Genomic DNA, 13,947 nt, shown 5'->3' with positions numbered 1-13,947 from the left:
ACTTGGAGGTCACTTAAATTCAAGATTGGGAGTCAGAAGAAATGTGAGGATGCAATATTTCTGTATTCACTCTGGTATTTATTGAGTGAGCACTGTAGGTGCCAAACCTTCCTCTAGTCAGTGGGATAGAAAAGTAAAGGTAGACAAGCATTCTGCCCTCCAAGAGTCTACGGGGCAGAGACACCCGGCAAGAAAACTAATAAACAAGATGATTTTTAGGGAGAGACATTTGCTGTGAGAAAAATAAAAATGTAGGGAGTATAACGATGGAGTTTTGCACACTGGAACATCTAACTCAGGGAGCGAAGTCGGACAAAGCTTCCTGGGAGATAGGCGGGTTGAGGGGGTGAGGGCGATGGTCGGTAGTGATTGAGGCAGGACAGAACTTCAGATGGGAGTCAGGAGGGCCTCTCTTAAAGGGTGGCGCCGGAGGGAAACCAGGAGGCAGCCGAGCAAGGACACGGCTTTCCAGGCAAAAACAAACAAACAAACCGCAGCTAGGCAGCTAACTAACCAGAGGAGGGTCAAGGAGCAGCACACAGCCAGTGTGCCCAGGGAGAGAGAGAGAGAGAGAGAGAGAGACCAGGGCTTTGGGGACCAGTGTAAAAAGTTGGATTCTATTCTAGACGTCAGTGGCGGGCGGCCTGGGGGCTGCGGTGCACGCGCGCGGACGTCACACGCTTCGCACCGCCTCCTCTGTGACGTCACAGGGCACTGTGACGTCACGGCGAGACGCTCCGACCCCACTAGCTTGGGCGCCCCGCACCGCAGTAACGTCCCGGCAGCTCCCGGAGCGACCAGGCAATGAAACCTTAGGCCATGTCGAAACGCGACATCGTCCTCACCAACGTCACCGTTGTCCAGCTACTGCGACAGCCGTGCCCGGGTGAGGGAGGCAGCGGGGCGACCCCGGGGAACGGGAGAAGAAAGGGCGGGCCGGAGCCCCCGCAGCCCCGAGCCCCCTGCGGCGCGCGTGCCCGCCGCCCAGTGTCCACGAGGGAGGGGGCAGGAGGCGGGGTGCGGCGCCGCTGGCCCGCGACTCTGCCACCGCGGAGCCGCTTCCCTCCGTCCCTACCCCCTGCGCAGCTGGCCGAGTGGTTTCTACAGCGATGGCGGCGGGCCAGATAGCGGCCCCCATCGGCCGCGGCGCCGCCAGCGCGCGGTGGGGCCGGGACAGGGGCGGAGCCGCGTCTACGAGGGCGCATTTCTGAGAACCGCCGCAGGTTGCTGAAGAACCTTAGCCAGCTGGGTTTCACGTAGGAAGGACGCTCTTATCGCCCAGCGCGGAAAGGCCGCTTGGGGGTTGGTGGGCTTTGTCCTCCTCGGCCTGTGCACAGCGAGAGCCGCGCCGAGCACGTTACAGGCGTGCGCTCATTGGAACCTCACAAACACCCGGTGAGACCAGGCTGTTTATTGACCCCACTCAGAGCGGCAGGGAAGAGCGCGAGCCGCCTCCCTCGGTCTCTCAGCACCAGAATAGTAGCGCTGGGACTCGCAGTCCCCAGCTCCGAGCCACTGGGCAGCCAGCCCTACCGCACCCAGCCATAGGTGCACCCACACTCCAGCCGGATGAACCCAGGTCTTGCCACAGGGCAACCGGCATTCCCCCGGCTGCTTCCGCTGCCTCCGTACTGACCGCGGCCGGGGTGCCAGGGCCGGAGGCGGTGGGAGGGACCCCCGAGGAGCTGCGCGGGGCAGATCCGCTGCTGCCCGCTGCGGACCTCCCGCCTGCTCAGCGCTCGCCCCGTGACCTCGGGCCTCGGTTTCCCCTCTGTGAGGCGGATTTATCGCTCCTGCCTCACAGCATTCAGCGAGCAGGTGGCCGCGAGAGCTCAGCACGGCACCTAGCCCATGGCAGCACCCAGGAAATGGGAGCGTCATCTTAATTAGGAGAGCACGCGCCTGTTGCCTTTGTTTCACCTACCAGGTGATGCTTCATCACTGAAGCTCCTTCAGGCTCTTCCTTCCTAGTGCAGGAGCTTCCCTCCAGCCCACGCACCCCACCCCTGGAGTGGAGGGGAGGAGAGAGAAAGCCTGGGGGCAGGTGGGAGAGGAGAGCCACCCGAGTTTTCTCCCGAAAGGCCGCCGAGTGGTCTCAGATTCCCACTCTTAGCCCAGATGAACGAATCTCCCTCTTTCGTGATAGCGGAAGCAGAACCCCCAGGAATGCAAACATCCTAGGTCACCAAAGCCACAGGGTCACTGCCACCAATAAACTCTTAATACCTTCATGAACTGGTATTGCCCCTGGAGACCCACAGTCCAGACTCAGACCACATGGACTGCGGCGGCCCGTAGAGGTCAGGGAGACCCACAGGCCAGCTGGCCCACGGCTCCTAGCCCCACCACCTCCCAGGTGCCTTTGATTCTGGCGCCAAGAGCAACACCCACCTTCCTCCTCCAGGGCCTCTCCAACCTCTTCTCTCTTCCTTTCCTCACAAGTCCTCTTGGTAGCAACCTCTTCCCTCCGCTGAGGTCAGCACCTACTGGGCCTGGAGATCTGAGTCTTCACAGCAGCCCCCAGGTAGAAGGTGCAGATGCAACACCAGGAAACAGGCCAGAGAGCTCATTCACTTGCTCAAGACCACGCAGGTGGCTGAGCAGGGGCTGACATTCAGGCCTGATTCCCAGCTAGAAACCCTCTGCCGGCCAGGCCCCCTGACTGCGGCCTCTACGTCTCCCCTCCTCTCCTCAAGCCCTTATCTGTAGCGCAGCTAGCACACCTCCAAACACAGGGGTTTTCAAGTGCCGTATGGGAGTGGGAGCATGTACGTTTGGAGAGGTGGAAGCTGGAGTGGGTTTCCATTCGTTTCGTGTTTTGATACACCTGTATTTCCTACTACTCTGAGCATAAGAATCACCTGGAGTGCTTTTAGAATCAGGAGTCCTTGGCTTCAGTGTAGACCTATTCAATCAGATTTCCCTAGGAAGAGGCCGACCGTGGGATTCTTATCATCAGAACAGCTTGGGGACCACGGGGTTGGCACAATTATCAGACAAGTTTGGGAAATAATCTTTGAAATATTAATGTATGTGGACTGTCTCCTAGACTCCATCATAAGCATCACATATATCATCTCATTTAATCACAGTGACTCTCTAAGAGTGTACTATTATTTTCATTTTACAGAGGAGGAAACTGAGGCATAGACAGTATCACTCCAAGTGATTGTTAAAAATACATGCATAATGAGTTACAATCTCTAGGGGAGAGGCCCTGGCATGCGTATCTTTTTTTTTTTTTTAAGTTTATCTTCAGAGAGAGAGAGAGAGAGAGCATGTGAACAAGCGAGGGAGAGGCAGAAAGAGAGAGGGAGAGAATTCCAAGCAGGCTCTGCGCTGACAGCAACACAGAGCTCAAACTACAAACCATGAGATCATGACCTGAGCTGAAAACCAAGGCGTCTGACAACCAACTGAGCCACCCAGGCGTCCCCAGGCATTGGTATTTTAAGCAAGCCTACCCCCTGATCATTCTGTGGATCAGGTGGGTTGGGGAAACAGTGGGCTAGGTGGTTGGCCACTAGGGGCCTGGAACCAGCAACAGGTTCTGGGTGGCAAAAAGGGTTCATTCTCTCCCACTATGGTGGTGCAACTCATTGTCCCCACCCTCCTCAACAGTGACCAGAGCACCACCCCCGCCTGAGCCCAAGGTTGAGGCAGAGCCAGAGCCACAGCCCAAGCCCCAGCCTGAGCCAGAGCCTAAACCTGAGCCAGTCAAGGAGGAAGCCCCGCCTCCTGCCCCTAAGAAGGTCCCTGTGGTTCGGAAGCTGACCGTGGGCATCAATGGGTGAGTCAGGCCTGGCCCTAGCCGCTCCTGAAGGCTTAGGGCCCAGCCTTTCCTCTGGTTGCTGCCTGAGGCATCTCCCCATAGTGCTCTCATTCTGCCCATCCTGGCTGGAGAAATACAGGGAGAAAGTACAGGGGTGCACCCTGAGAGGGCTCACATTCTGGTGGGAATCAGGAACACGACAGTTCAGTGACGCATGACATGAACAGCATGGAAGTTGGGTACGGTAAGGCTGGAGAGAGTAGTGGTAGCCAGTTCTGAGGTTGGGGCAGCTCAGTGAGCTAACAGGCAGGAAGTCAGTGCGTGAAGCACACTGGCACTGGGTGGGGAGAAGCAAGGGAGAAAAGGAGGCAGGGAGCAGGGGAAAGCTGGTAGGGGCCTGGCAGGCCATGGTAAGCAGTCCAGATTTGGTTTTACTGACTAAGAGCCATGGAGGTTTTCCAGCCATGAGACATAATTTGACCTAAGCTCTACAAGATCCATCCAGCTACAAGATTAGGGATAGGGGGATGGGCTGAATGGGTAGCAGAAGCAGTGAAGAGGCTGAAGAGGACATCTGGGCAAGAGATGACAGTGGCCGCACTTTGCCTTCTCTCCCCAGACTGAGTCCCACCCAGTACCCTAGAGTGCACCTCCTGTTATCCCCTTTTCTCCCGTCCCCTCCTCTGCCTGCTGGCGAGGATTCTGAGGACAACCCCCACAACCCTTGTCCCTGGACAGATTTGGACGCATCGGCCGCCTGGTGCTACGCGCCTGCATGGAGAAGGGTGTTAAGGTGGTGGCAGTGAATGATCCATTCATTGACCCAGAATATATGGTGAGCAGCAGGCCGACGGTAGACCTGGGAAAGGTGGGACTGGAGTGGGGAGGGGGCTCGGGAGAGCTCCATGGAAGGCTCCCAGATGCCGTGTGGCTCCTTCACCAGGGTGGGGACACCCTTGGGATGCCAGCTCCTCCACCTGTGACACTCAAGACTGGGAGCCATCCTGTCTCCCACAGGTGTACATGTTTAAATATGACTCCACCCATGGCCAGTACAAGGGGAACGTGGAATTCAGGAACGGACAGCTGGTCGTAGACAACCAGGAGATCAACGTCTTCCAGTGGTAAGGGAAGCTGTGTGATGCATGCCTGCAGCAGATTAACGCAGGAGCTGTAGAGATGACCAGATGAGATTCCAGCCCCTTGTGTGGGGCCCAGAACCCCCCAAATTGTGTGTGCACGTGCCTCTGGGTACTGGGCTCGAGGGGTCTGAGAAGTCCCTGGCCCCTAAAATGGTGTAAAAACACTAATCTAGAAAGGTGACCCACTCTTTTTATTTAGCACATATTTACATGTTTTCTCACAGGCAGAGCAACTCAATGTTTAACACTCAACTTCTGATTCTCCTTCAACCCCCAAACCTACTCATCTCCCTTCCCAGGAAATGGCATCATCACCTAGCCAACCGCTTCCACTTGGTTCCTACAGAGCAGCCACAGAGGCCTTTTAAAAACATCACCTGGACGCGGTGACTCCCCTACTTAAATCTTCCAATGGCTTCCCATTCCCCCATGAATAAAATCCCAGCTCCTGGTGGGGCCCCCAGGACTATTAGCTCCCCCCTGCCTTTCCATGTCATCCCAGCCAAGCCGGCCATCCACCTCTTGGGACCCTAAACGAGTATCTCTTACACCTGGGCAATGCTGACTCCTTAGTACCCCTTTCACGTGGTTCACCCTTCCTGCCACTGAAAGATATGTTTAGAATCTGTAAACCAAAAGCAGTAATGTTAGATATTTAATATGCTTCCAAATATAAACACTTTCAAGATAACAAAACATTTAAAAATTTATAAAAGGGGAAACCGCAACCATACTTCATCTTTCTAATGTAAATTAGCAGCCACAACTGGCCCTGCTGCCGCTTGAGACAGCCGCAGCCACTCCCGGCACCTCGGTGTCTATGCGCGCGGGGCAGGAGGGCTGGTGATGAGGCACTGAGGGCTGGGTGCGAGCAGGATGCGCAGGACGGTGGGTGGAGGCGGGACTGGAGAGCCCCTGAGTATAAGCTGCCTGAGCCAAGTTTGGAATCTTAACCCCTAACACAATTCCGGCACAGCAGTCACTGCTCAGACATCCCGTGTCCTTTCCTTGCTCAGCCTGGCGCTCCTGCCACCCGGGGCACTCTCCCTGCCTTCCCCATCCCGTCTGTCCCCTCGGTGTGCGCCCAGCACTCAGGTGCTGCCTTCCTTGGTGACTCCAGCAGCTCTTCCCTGTCCGCCCGCTTTTGTCACTGCACTGTGGATGTTCTTCGGGCACTCGGCACCAGCCATGTGGTTTGTGTGTTTTACCCTCGCTTCACCCCTTCCTAGTTGGGTGACCTTGGGCAAGAGACTGAAATGTCCTAGCCTGTTTCCTACGGTATCTGCTGGGGATGATGATCATACCCACCACAGCAGTAGTGGGGAGTACGACCGAAGTTAACAGGTGTGGGGGGACATTGGGAAGGGTGTTTTCCCACAAAGCCACAGTCGTCTCACAGGGAGGGCCCTCTTGCTTTGTGTCGCCATTACGGCTTTGGCACCGCAGACGCAGGCCCTAGCCCTGGATAGACTCTACTTCCTTGAAGAATGAATGGAATCCTCAAAACAGCCCTCTGGGCAGGAGGGCAGGGCCCGTGACAGCCTAGAAAAGGAGCTGGGGTCTCCTGAGATGCCAATTCAGCAACGGCAGAGGAATATGAAGTGCTCCCCTCTCCACCGCAACTTGGAAGGCAGGAAAAAGGGGGCAGCAGAGAAGAGCTAGTTGGGCCAGATGATGAAAAGTACACCCTGACAGAACAGATGACCGGAGAGAACCATGTGTGGCGGTCCAGGGAGATGGGAAGCAGCTTGTTCGTTCGCTTGTTCCATTCTCACAGTGCATCCAGGGCCAGCCCGCCTGCCCTCTCAGCCGGCTCTGCCTGCTACTCTCCTCCCCTCTGCCCAGGTGCCGGCTCCTCTGAAAAATGCCAGTAACAGTGCCTACTCCTCAGGTCGCCAGGGTTAAAGGAGTTCAACAAGGTAGAGCACTCAGAACACGGGTATGTGGCAGGCGTGTATAATGGTTAACAAAAAAACCCCCACCAACACTGAAACCCTCTACAGGGTGCAGGCTCAGTGGCACAGAGTGGTCTAGAAGACAAAACAGATGCTGACAAATAACCGCAGAAGAAAATATCACTGTTGTGATAAACCCCGTGAAGAGAAAAAACCAGTATACGGTTTATTCACTTATCGCTGCTTGGCTAAAGCCAAGTAGAAGACAGCAAACACTAGGTGTCTGATGTTTCAAATACAAACATTGGCTATCAAGTGGAAATGTGAGCTTCTCAAACAGCAAACAGAATCTCCTTTACTTTCTAATGTAAACCACTAGTCACTGCAGGCCCCAGGGCCACCTCAGGCTTCAGTTCTCCCCTGGGATCCGTTCTCAGGGATGCAGAGTGTCTTTAGAGACTTGCCCAGCCTCTCGCACCGGGCTCTCGGTGGAGGACAAGGGACTAGGAGGGCTGTGGGGAGGTTGTCAGGGCTGGGGACCAGAAGCGGCGGGGCAGTCCTCACCCTGCCGGGGCCCACATTTTGGGCAGCATATGTAGAATGGGCCTGACCTGGCTGGGAGCAGTCAGGGATGGCCCCCCTGGGGGCGTTGAGGCTTAAGTCAGGAAGGTGGCAGCTTGGACCCAGGCATAGCAGGCGGGGTAGAGTCAAGAAAAGAGGCCCGCAAGGCGGGGTTAGTGATGAAAGGCAACACCAGCAGGATCAAATCCACTGGGACAGCTAGGTATGGGGTGGGGGGAAAAGACAGTTGCAGGCCAGGCAGGAAGGAGTCTGGTCAGCCTTTTGAACAGTGCAGGCCATGACTGTGAAGGCAAGGCCACGCAGCAAAAGACTGACTCCAGCGCTGCCACCCTCCACAGCAAGCAGCCCAGAGATATCCCCTGGAAGTCTGTTGGGAGCCCCTTTGTGGTGGAGTCCACGGGTGTGTACCTGTCGTTAGAGGAAACTTCGGTAAGTGGGGGACAGGTGCCTGGGGCTGGTTGGGTGGGTGTGGGGGGGGTGACATTTGAAGCACCTCCTGACATCTGTGCTCCTTCTCTAGAACCACATTGAGGCAGGTGCCACGCGTGTGATAATCTGTGCACCGTCACCGGACGCACCCATGTTTGTCATGGGGGTAAACGAGACGAACTATAACCCTGGCTCCATGAAAATTGTCAGGTAACGGGCAGCAACATTCTGAAGCGTGTGGGTGGCACCCAGAGGATGTGGCAGCCTCACCCTCTTCACCCCTACTCCCAATAGCCCCCTGGTGCTTTCACATCTCCCTTCCCAAAGCCTTAACAACCATCACATTAACATTACCCTGAGAGTGTTAGAACTGCACGGCTCCTGGGGAACATGCTTGGGGAGCTTCTCCGGCCACACTTGTGGTGCCTCCTTCAGCCTGAAGGCACCCCCAGTGATCTCTCTCATCCCCATCCTGACTTGCACAAAACCAGGCCTGTGTGCATAAACTGAGAGGTGAGGGGGGTAGTGCTGGCTCTGGGCCTCACCTCACGGTGCCCTTGCACACCTGGGCGTTTCAGCAATGCATCCTGCACCACCAACTGCCTGGCCCCCCTTGCCAAGGTCATCCATGAGCGATTTGGGATCGTGGAAGGGCTGATGGTGAGTTGGAGAGGGGCTGGAGCAGGAGGGATGGCAGGGAAACTCCACACCTTCCTCCCGGGACTTGCTTAGTGTGTGGTGGTAAAAGGGAGAGACTGGTTTCGGGAGGAGGAGCCAGGTGGTAAAATCTCTTAAACACTGTGCAACTTGCAGACAAGGCTGGACCCTGGCCTGCACATGGCCCTCTTGTGGTCTCTGGTGGTGGCCACACCAGTCTCCACACCTGGGTTAGAACCTCAGGCCTGGGAAAAAGAGGCATGGGAGTTTAGGAGAAGGCCTCAACAACTCAGCCCTCTTCCTCTCCCAAGACCACAGTTCATTCCTACACTGCCACCCAGAAGACAGTGGACGGGCCATCAAAGAAGGCCTGGAGAGATGGACGGGGTGCCCACCAGAACATCATCCCAGCCTCCACAGGGGCTGCCAAGGCCGTGGGCAAAGTCATCCCATCCCTCAGCGGGTATGAGGGCAGAAAGTTACAACCAGAGTCAGGGGGTGCACCCAGGAGGACTGGACTGGCCCCCAATCTTTGAGGTGTCCACTGAGGGGAAAGCAGAGACAACGAGGGGTGGACAGAAAAGTCCCTGGGTTCTGACTCCCACCCCTAATGTGGGATTCTCCAGGAAGCTGACAGGAATGGCGTTCCGGGTGCCAACCCCAGATGTATCTGTTGTGGACCTGACCTGCCGCCTGGCCCAGCCTACCTCATACAAGGCCATCAAAGATGCCATAAAAGCAGCAGCCAAGGGGCCCATGGCTGGCATCCTTGCCTACACCGAGGATGAGGTAGGGGCTGAGGAGGGGGACCCTGGGAGGAGCCCTATGAGGAGGAAATGTGATTGTCCACTTGCCAAGGAGCTGCTCACAATGTATCAAGACAGGGACTGCAGGGCTGGGAAGGTCTGCTGTCCCGGCCTCAGGGTCTTTGCACTTGCTATTCCTGTGGTCTAGATAGCTCTTCTTCCAGGTGGCCACATAGTCTGCCCTCACCTCCGAGTCTCTACGTCAATTTCTGTCCTCAATAAGATAATCTCTTTCTGGCCCTTTCCCTTACCTGAAATTTCATTTCATAGTCACTATTGGCACTGCTAGCACATGCACAAGAAAGCAGGGACTTTGGGACTGTCTTTTCACCTCCGTGGCCCCAGCCATCTTCCCGGGGCCTGGCACATAGCAGGTGCTCGATACATGCTTAGTGAACAAGACAATGGCTCCCATTTTTCAACGCTTACTTGGGACAGGCCATGGCCCGGTGGCCTCCCTGTGAAGAAAGCATGTCACCATCCCTTTGCTCCCATCATGCCATCTCTGTACACCCACCTTTGGTGCTGCCTCTGTGCTTTAGTTCCTATAGGTCCACTCTCACACAGCCACCGGGATCTCGTTTTCAGCAAATCAGATCACATCCCCCCCACTGCTGAACACCTTCCTCTGTGGCCTTAACACCACACAAGGCCCAAGGCCTCGGGGCCTCTGTGTTGTAGCTCCTTCCACCTCAGGCACTGCTGAGGGCCTGAGTTGACCAGATGCTCCTAGACATCCAGACCCAGCCTGACCACCTCCCCTCAGAGAGGGCCTGCGTGCCGGTCCGCTCTGAATGCCCGCATCGTTACCAGGAAGTCACGTTTACTGGTGCAGCATGAGGGTGTTCGCCTTCTTAGTCCTTTGGGCACCCCCGGCAGGCAAAGCCCCAGTATGCCTTCCTCACACCGTCCCCAGAACCCGGACACAGCAGGGCTCCACCAGATATTGCAAATGAAGGGATGGCCAATGTGCCTAAGAGTCGGAGCCTGGGCTCCTGGAGGTCCTTGCTCGGCGACCCACACTTTATCTTGAAATTCGAACGCCCAGGTTGTCTCCACGGACTTTGTGAGCAATACCCACTCGTCCATCTTCGATGCCAACGCCGGCATCGCGCTCAACGACAACTTCGTGAAGCTCATTTCCTGGTGAGGGGGAAGGAGTCCGAGAGATTGGGGGCGGGGGGAGAGCGGGAGTGGTCGAGAGGAATCCCCTGACCCGCCTCCTCCCTCCCCAGGTACGACAACGAATACGGCTACAGTCACCGGGTGGTGGACCTGCTCCTCTACATGTTCAGCCGAGACGGGTGAAGCAAGACGACCCCTCTTCTGTTCCCCTGGGCTCCGGGGCCGGAACCCGTACCTCCCGTTGCCGCCTCCCCCGAAGAAGGAAGGCGCCCAGTTGTGAAATAAAAACGCAGAGTGCTCACTGTCGCGCCCGTGTCTCTGCGCCGGTCACTGCGGGGTCACGGCGCGCCCCGCACTCAAACGCGCTCCGCCGGTGCCCGCGGGGGGACCACACCTCGCCGCCCCACCTGGCTCCTCGCCGGCGCACTGGGGCCGCGCAGGCTCCCGACGCCGGGCGCGGGCCGTGACGTCAGCGCGCCGGCGCCGGCCCGGCCTCGCTCCCAGAAGGCCGCGCGGGTCGCGGCGGAGGCAGGTGGGCGCCAGCCCCGCGCTCGGGCACCAGGCCGGCCGAGGAAGAGACCCGCGCCCCGCGGGCCCCGGCGGCCGGCGCCATGACCCTGTTCCACTTTGGGAACTGCTTCGCCCTGGCCTACTTCCCCTACTTCATCACGTACAAGTGCAGCGGCCTGTGAGTGCGGGGCAGCCGCGGGCGGGAGGGCGGGGGACCGGGCCAAGCCTGACCGCCCGCTCCTGCAGGTCCGAGTACAACGCCTTCTGGAAGTGCGTGCAGGCTGGGGTCACCTACCTATTCGTGCAGCTGTGCAAGGTGAGGGCCCCCGGGCCCCCCTGAGAATACCCTGGAAAAAATGGGCTCTGGAAGGGGCGGAACTTGGGGCGAGGTCTCCAAACAACTTTTGTATAGCACTTTAGTAAAATTGAGAAAACTCAGTTGTGTGGTGGAGTGTTTTGTATTTGCAGGAGCCGCGAACTAACCCCAAGGTCCACACTGTGCTGCTGACACTGCCGGGGTAGCTATAGCTAGCTCGGGCACCTCCTTGCCTAACCCGATCCCCTGTGACCACCACGGAACCCAAACTTCAGAGCCCTACCCCCTTGTCTCCCCTGATCCTGTCATCTTGCCCGCCTCTTGCTCCCTTTCCACAAGGGTCCCTGAACCCCCAGAGCTCTACCCTCCACACCCACGCTAATTTCCTGCATATCCCACCTGGGTTATTCCCCTTACCTTGCAGTGATCTTTCTGTTTTCTCAGATGCTGTTCCTGGCCACTTTTTTTCCCACCTGGGAAGGCGGCATCTATGACTTCATTGGGGTGAGTGGGACAAGGGAGGGGGCAGGAGTGTAGGAGTGGGGCCCCCTGGCACCTGTGCTCACTCAAGCCTCAACCTGACCCACAGGAGTTCATGAAGGCCAGCGTGGATGTGGCAGACCTGATAGGCCTAAACCTTGTCATGTCCCGGAATGCAGGCAAGGGGGAGTACAAGATCATGGTTGCTGCCCTGGGCTGGGCCACCGCCGAGCTCATTATGTCCCGGTGTGTGCAGCAGCCTGGAGCCCAGATTCCTAAGAAAGGATACCTGGGTTCTAAGGAGGTGCTGGAGGGTGGGGGCTCAGACTCTGGGTGCTGAGGGTGCTGGAGAATCCCTCCCTTTGCCTTCCTCAGCTGCATCCCCCTCTGGGTTGGAGCCCGGGGCATTGAGTTTGACTGGAAGTACATCCAGATGAGCATCGACTCCAACATCAGTCTGGTACAAAGTCTTGTTCTCCCACACACCTTTTTGCTGGTGGCTGTACTCTTCCCAAAACCTGGTCCTGACTTCCCACCTCCCTGCAGGTTCATTACATCGTTGCATCTGCCCAGGTCTGGATGATAACACGCTACGACCTATACCACACTTTTCGGCCAGCAGTCCTCCTACTGATGTTCCTTAGCGTCTACAAGGCCTTTGTCATGGAGTGAGCTGGGTGGGGTTTGATGTTGGGTCCAAATGGGGGTGGATTATCTATTCTCCTTTCCTCATTGTGATGTTTCCTTACAGGACCTTCGTCCACCTTTGTTCCCTGGGCAGCTGGACAGCACTGCTGGCCCGAGCAGTGGTGACAGGGCTGCTGGCCCTCAGCACCCTCGCCCTCTATGTCGCTGTTGTCAACGTGCACTCCTAGGCTTGATGTCTCAGACATTCACATACCCTTTCCCTGCCTCCAGGTTTCTGTGAAGTAAACAGTATTTGGAAAGTTGTTTCTGCCTCCATCTTTCTCTCTCTCTCGCTGTCTCTCTTTGGAACTATCTACCAATACCATATTCACTGGGTTCTAGAGGCCCTTGTTCTGGCTTTGAAGCCAGGTAGGCTAGGAAACTGGCCAACACTGGTTTGTCCTGTGTTCTGCAGCAGTTCCCCGGCTCTTCCTTTTTCCAGGATAGACTGGGGGCTTGGAATAGATAATCTTTGAGCAGTGGCAGGGAACAGGTGATAGAAGGGAGCTAGAATCGAAGAATATATTTCTCAGAGGCTTTTCCTCACAGCCTGGGCCCTTCCCTGGCTGCTTACCTCCTAGACTCTCAGCCCTAATCTCCCCTTCCAATCCACCCTTCATATGGAGGCCAAGGGGATGTATCTGAAATCCCAGTTTTATTAGTGCATCCTCCTTGCTTACAACCTTCTGGGATTCCCCATTGCATACTGAACAGTCCAACCACCTGAATTCTGGGTTTGGCCCTTGGGTGGCAGACTTTTATGAGCTCTGAGGTGCTTTGGTTCAGTTCTGTAGCCCTCAGATCAAATCCTGGCTGGAGTCTTCTTAGTATGGAGTACAGAGACCACTGCAGCCAACTAGCACAGCAGCTGAGCCCAACTTGGGCATCGTCCTGGATGCTGCCCTCCCTACCTCTTGTTTCACAAATTCTTTGGGAACTTCTCAGGTGTAGTCGGAGACCAGCCTCATTATTCAGAGGGCAGAGAAGAAAGAGGCAGCCACTCCAGTTGGTCGGTGGCAAGTTTAATAACGGAACTTAAACATACAAGGCTTATCTTGTGGCTGCAGGATGACTGGATCTCTGCACCCACCTGCCAAATCCCAAAAGTTTATATATAGAGGTTTTAACTGGATTCAGTCACATACTATCTAATACCACATCAGTGTCAAGGCTATATCCTTGGGTAGCATGTGGGATGGGGTGGTGGAGGAGAATGCACATTTCAAGGACTGTGGGGGGGTGAGAAGACTCCCAGCTCACAGGTCAACCGGTCAAGTTCACGTGCTCTCCATTTCCTCCAGCACCACCCCAGGCTTTCCCTGTTCTAGGGGCCAGCCGCCTGCCCCGTTCCCTCCCCATCCCAGAGGGGATGTGTCAGAAGCAAGGCTTTAATGTCATGTTTATGTTCCACTTTGATGCAAATCCTGCCCGCCCAGGAAGGTGCTCTTCAGTGCTGGTATTCCCACAGGGATCTCCCAAGGCCTAGGATAGGGTAAGTGCCCCCTAGGCAGTCTCTTCCCTCCAGGCTGTCAAGGTCCTGCCATAA

General features: G+C 56.4%; 2 protein-coding genes across 2 annotated transcripts; both read left to right on the top strand.

Moving 5' to 3' along the window:
• The first annotated feature begins 772 nt into the window (after positions 1-772).
• Positions 773-10,709, top strand: GAPDHS (glyceraldehyde-3-phosphate dehydrogenase, spermatogenic). The gene is made up of 11 exons (XM_043600700.1): positions 773-886; positions 3,622-3,790; positions 4,511-4,607; positions 4,790-4,896; positions 7,730-7,820; positions 7,912-8,030; positions 8,399-8,480; positions 8,789-8,940; positions 9,104-9,266; positions 10,332-10,429; positions 10,519-10,709. Exons 1-11 carry the CDS (start codon positions 820-822, stop codon positions 10,589-10,591), a joined length of 1,218 nt encoding a protein of 405 aa, XP_043456635.1. The 5' UTR covers positions 773-819; the 3' UTR covers positions 10,592-10,709.
• A 194-nt stretch (positions 10,710-10,903) lies between these two features.
• Positions 10,904-12,665, top strand: TMEM147 (transmembrane protein 147). Its single transcript, XM_043600746.1, has 7 exons — positions 10,904-11,096; positions 11,165-11,234; positions 11,679-11,738; positions 11,824-11,960; positions 12,090-12,174; positions 12,261-12,382; positions 12,466-12,665. The coding sequence occupies exons 1-7, from the start codon at positions 11,020-11,022 to the stop codon at positions 12,587-12,589; spliced, it is 675 nt and encodes a 224-aa protein (XP_043456681.1). The 5' UTR covers positions 10,904-11,019; the 3' UTR covers positions 12,590-12,665.
• Positions 12,666-13,947: the final 1,282 nt, after the last annotated feature.

This window comes from Prionailurus bengalensis, chromosome E2 (genome assembly GCF_016509475.1).
Source record: "Prionailurus bengalensis isolate Pbe53 chromosome E2, Fcat_Pben_1.1_paternal_pri, whole genome shotgun sequence".
NCBI lineage: Eukaryota > Metazoa > Chordata > Mammalia > Carnivora > Felidae > Prionailurus > Prionailurus bengalensis.
Note: the sequence above shows the minus strand (reverse complement) of the source record. Positions and strands in the feature narration are given on the sequence as shown.

What these genes read in the sequence shown, in the direction of transcription:
- GAPDHS (XM_043600700.1), top strand. Translation starts at nt 820, where the DNA reads ATGTCGAAACGCGACATCGTCCTCACCAACGTCACCGTTGTCCAGCTA. An exon ending in GTCATCCCATCCCTCAGCGG is followed by an intron (nt 8,941 to 9,103) that starts GTATGAGGGCAG and finishes GGGATTCTCCAG; the next exon opens with GAAGCTGACAGGAATGGCGT. An exon ending in TTCGTGAAGCTCATTTCCTG is followed by an intron (nt 10,430 to 10,518) that starts GTGAGGGGGAAG and finishes CTCCCTCCCCAG; the next exon opens with GTACGACAACGAATACGGCT.
- TMEM147 (XM_043600746.1), top strand. Translation starts at nt 11,020, where the DNA reads ATGACCCTGTTCCACTTTGGGAACTGCTTCGCCCTGGCCTACTTCCCC. An exon ending in GCATCTATGACTTCATTGGG is followed by an intron (nt 11,739 to 11,823) that starts GTGAGTGGGACA and finishes CCTGACCCACAG; the next exon opens with GAGTTCATGAAGGCCAGCGT. An exon ending in TACAAGGCCTTTGTCATGGA is followed by an intron (nt 12,383 to 12,465) that starts GTGAGCTGGGTG and finishes GTTTCCTTACAG; the next exon opens with GACCTTCGTCCACCTTTGTT.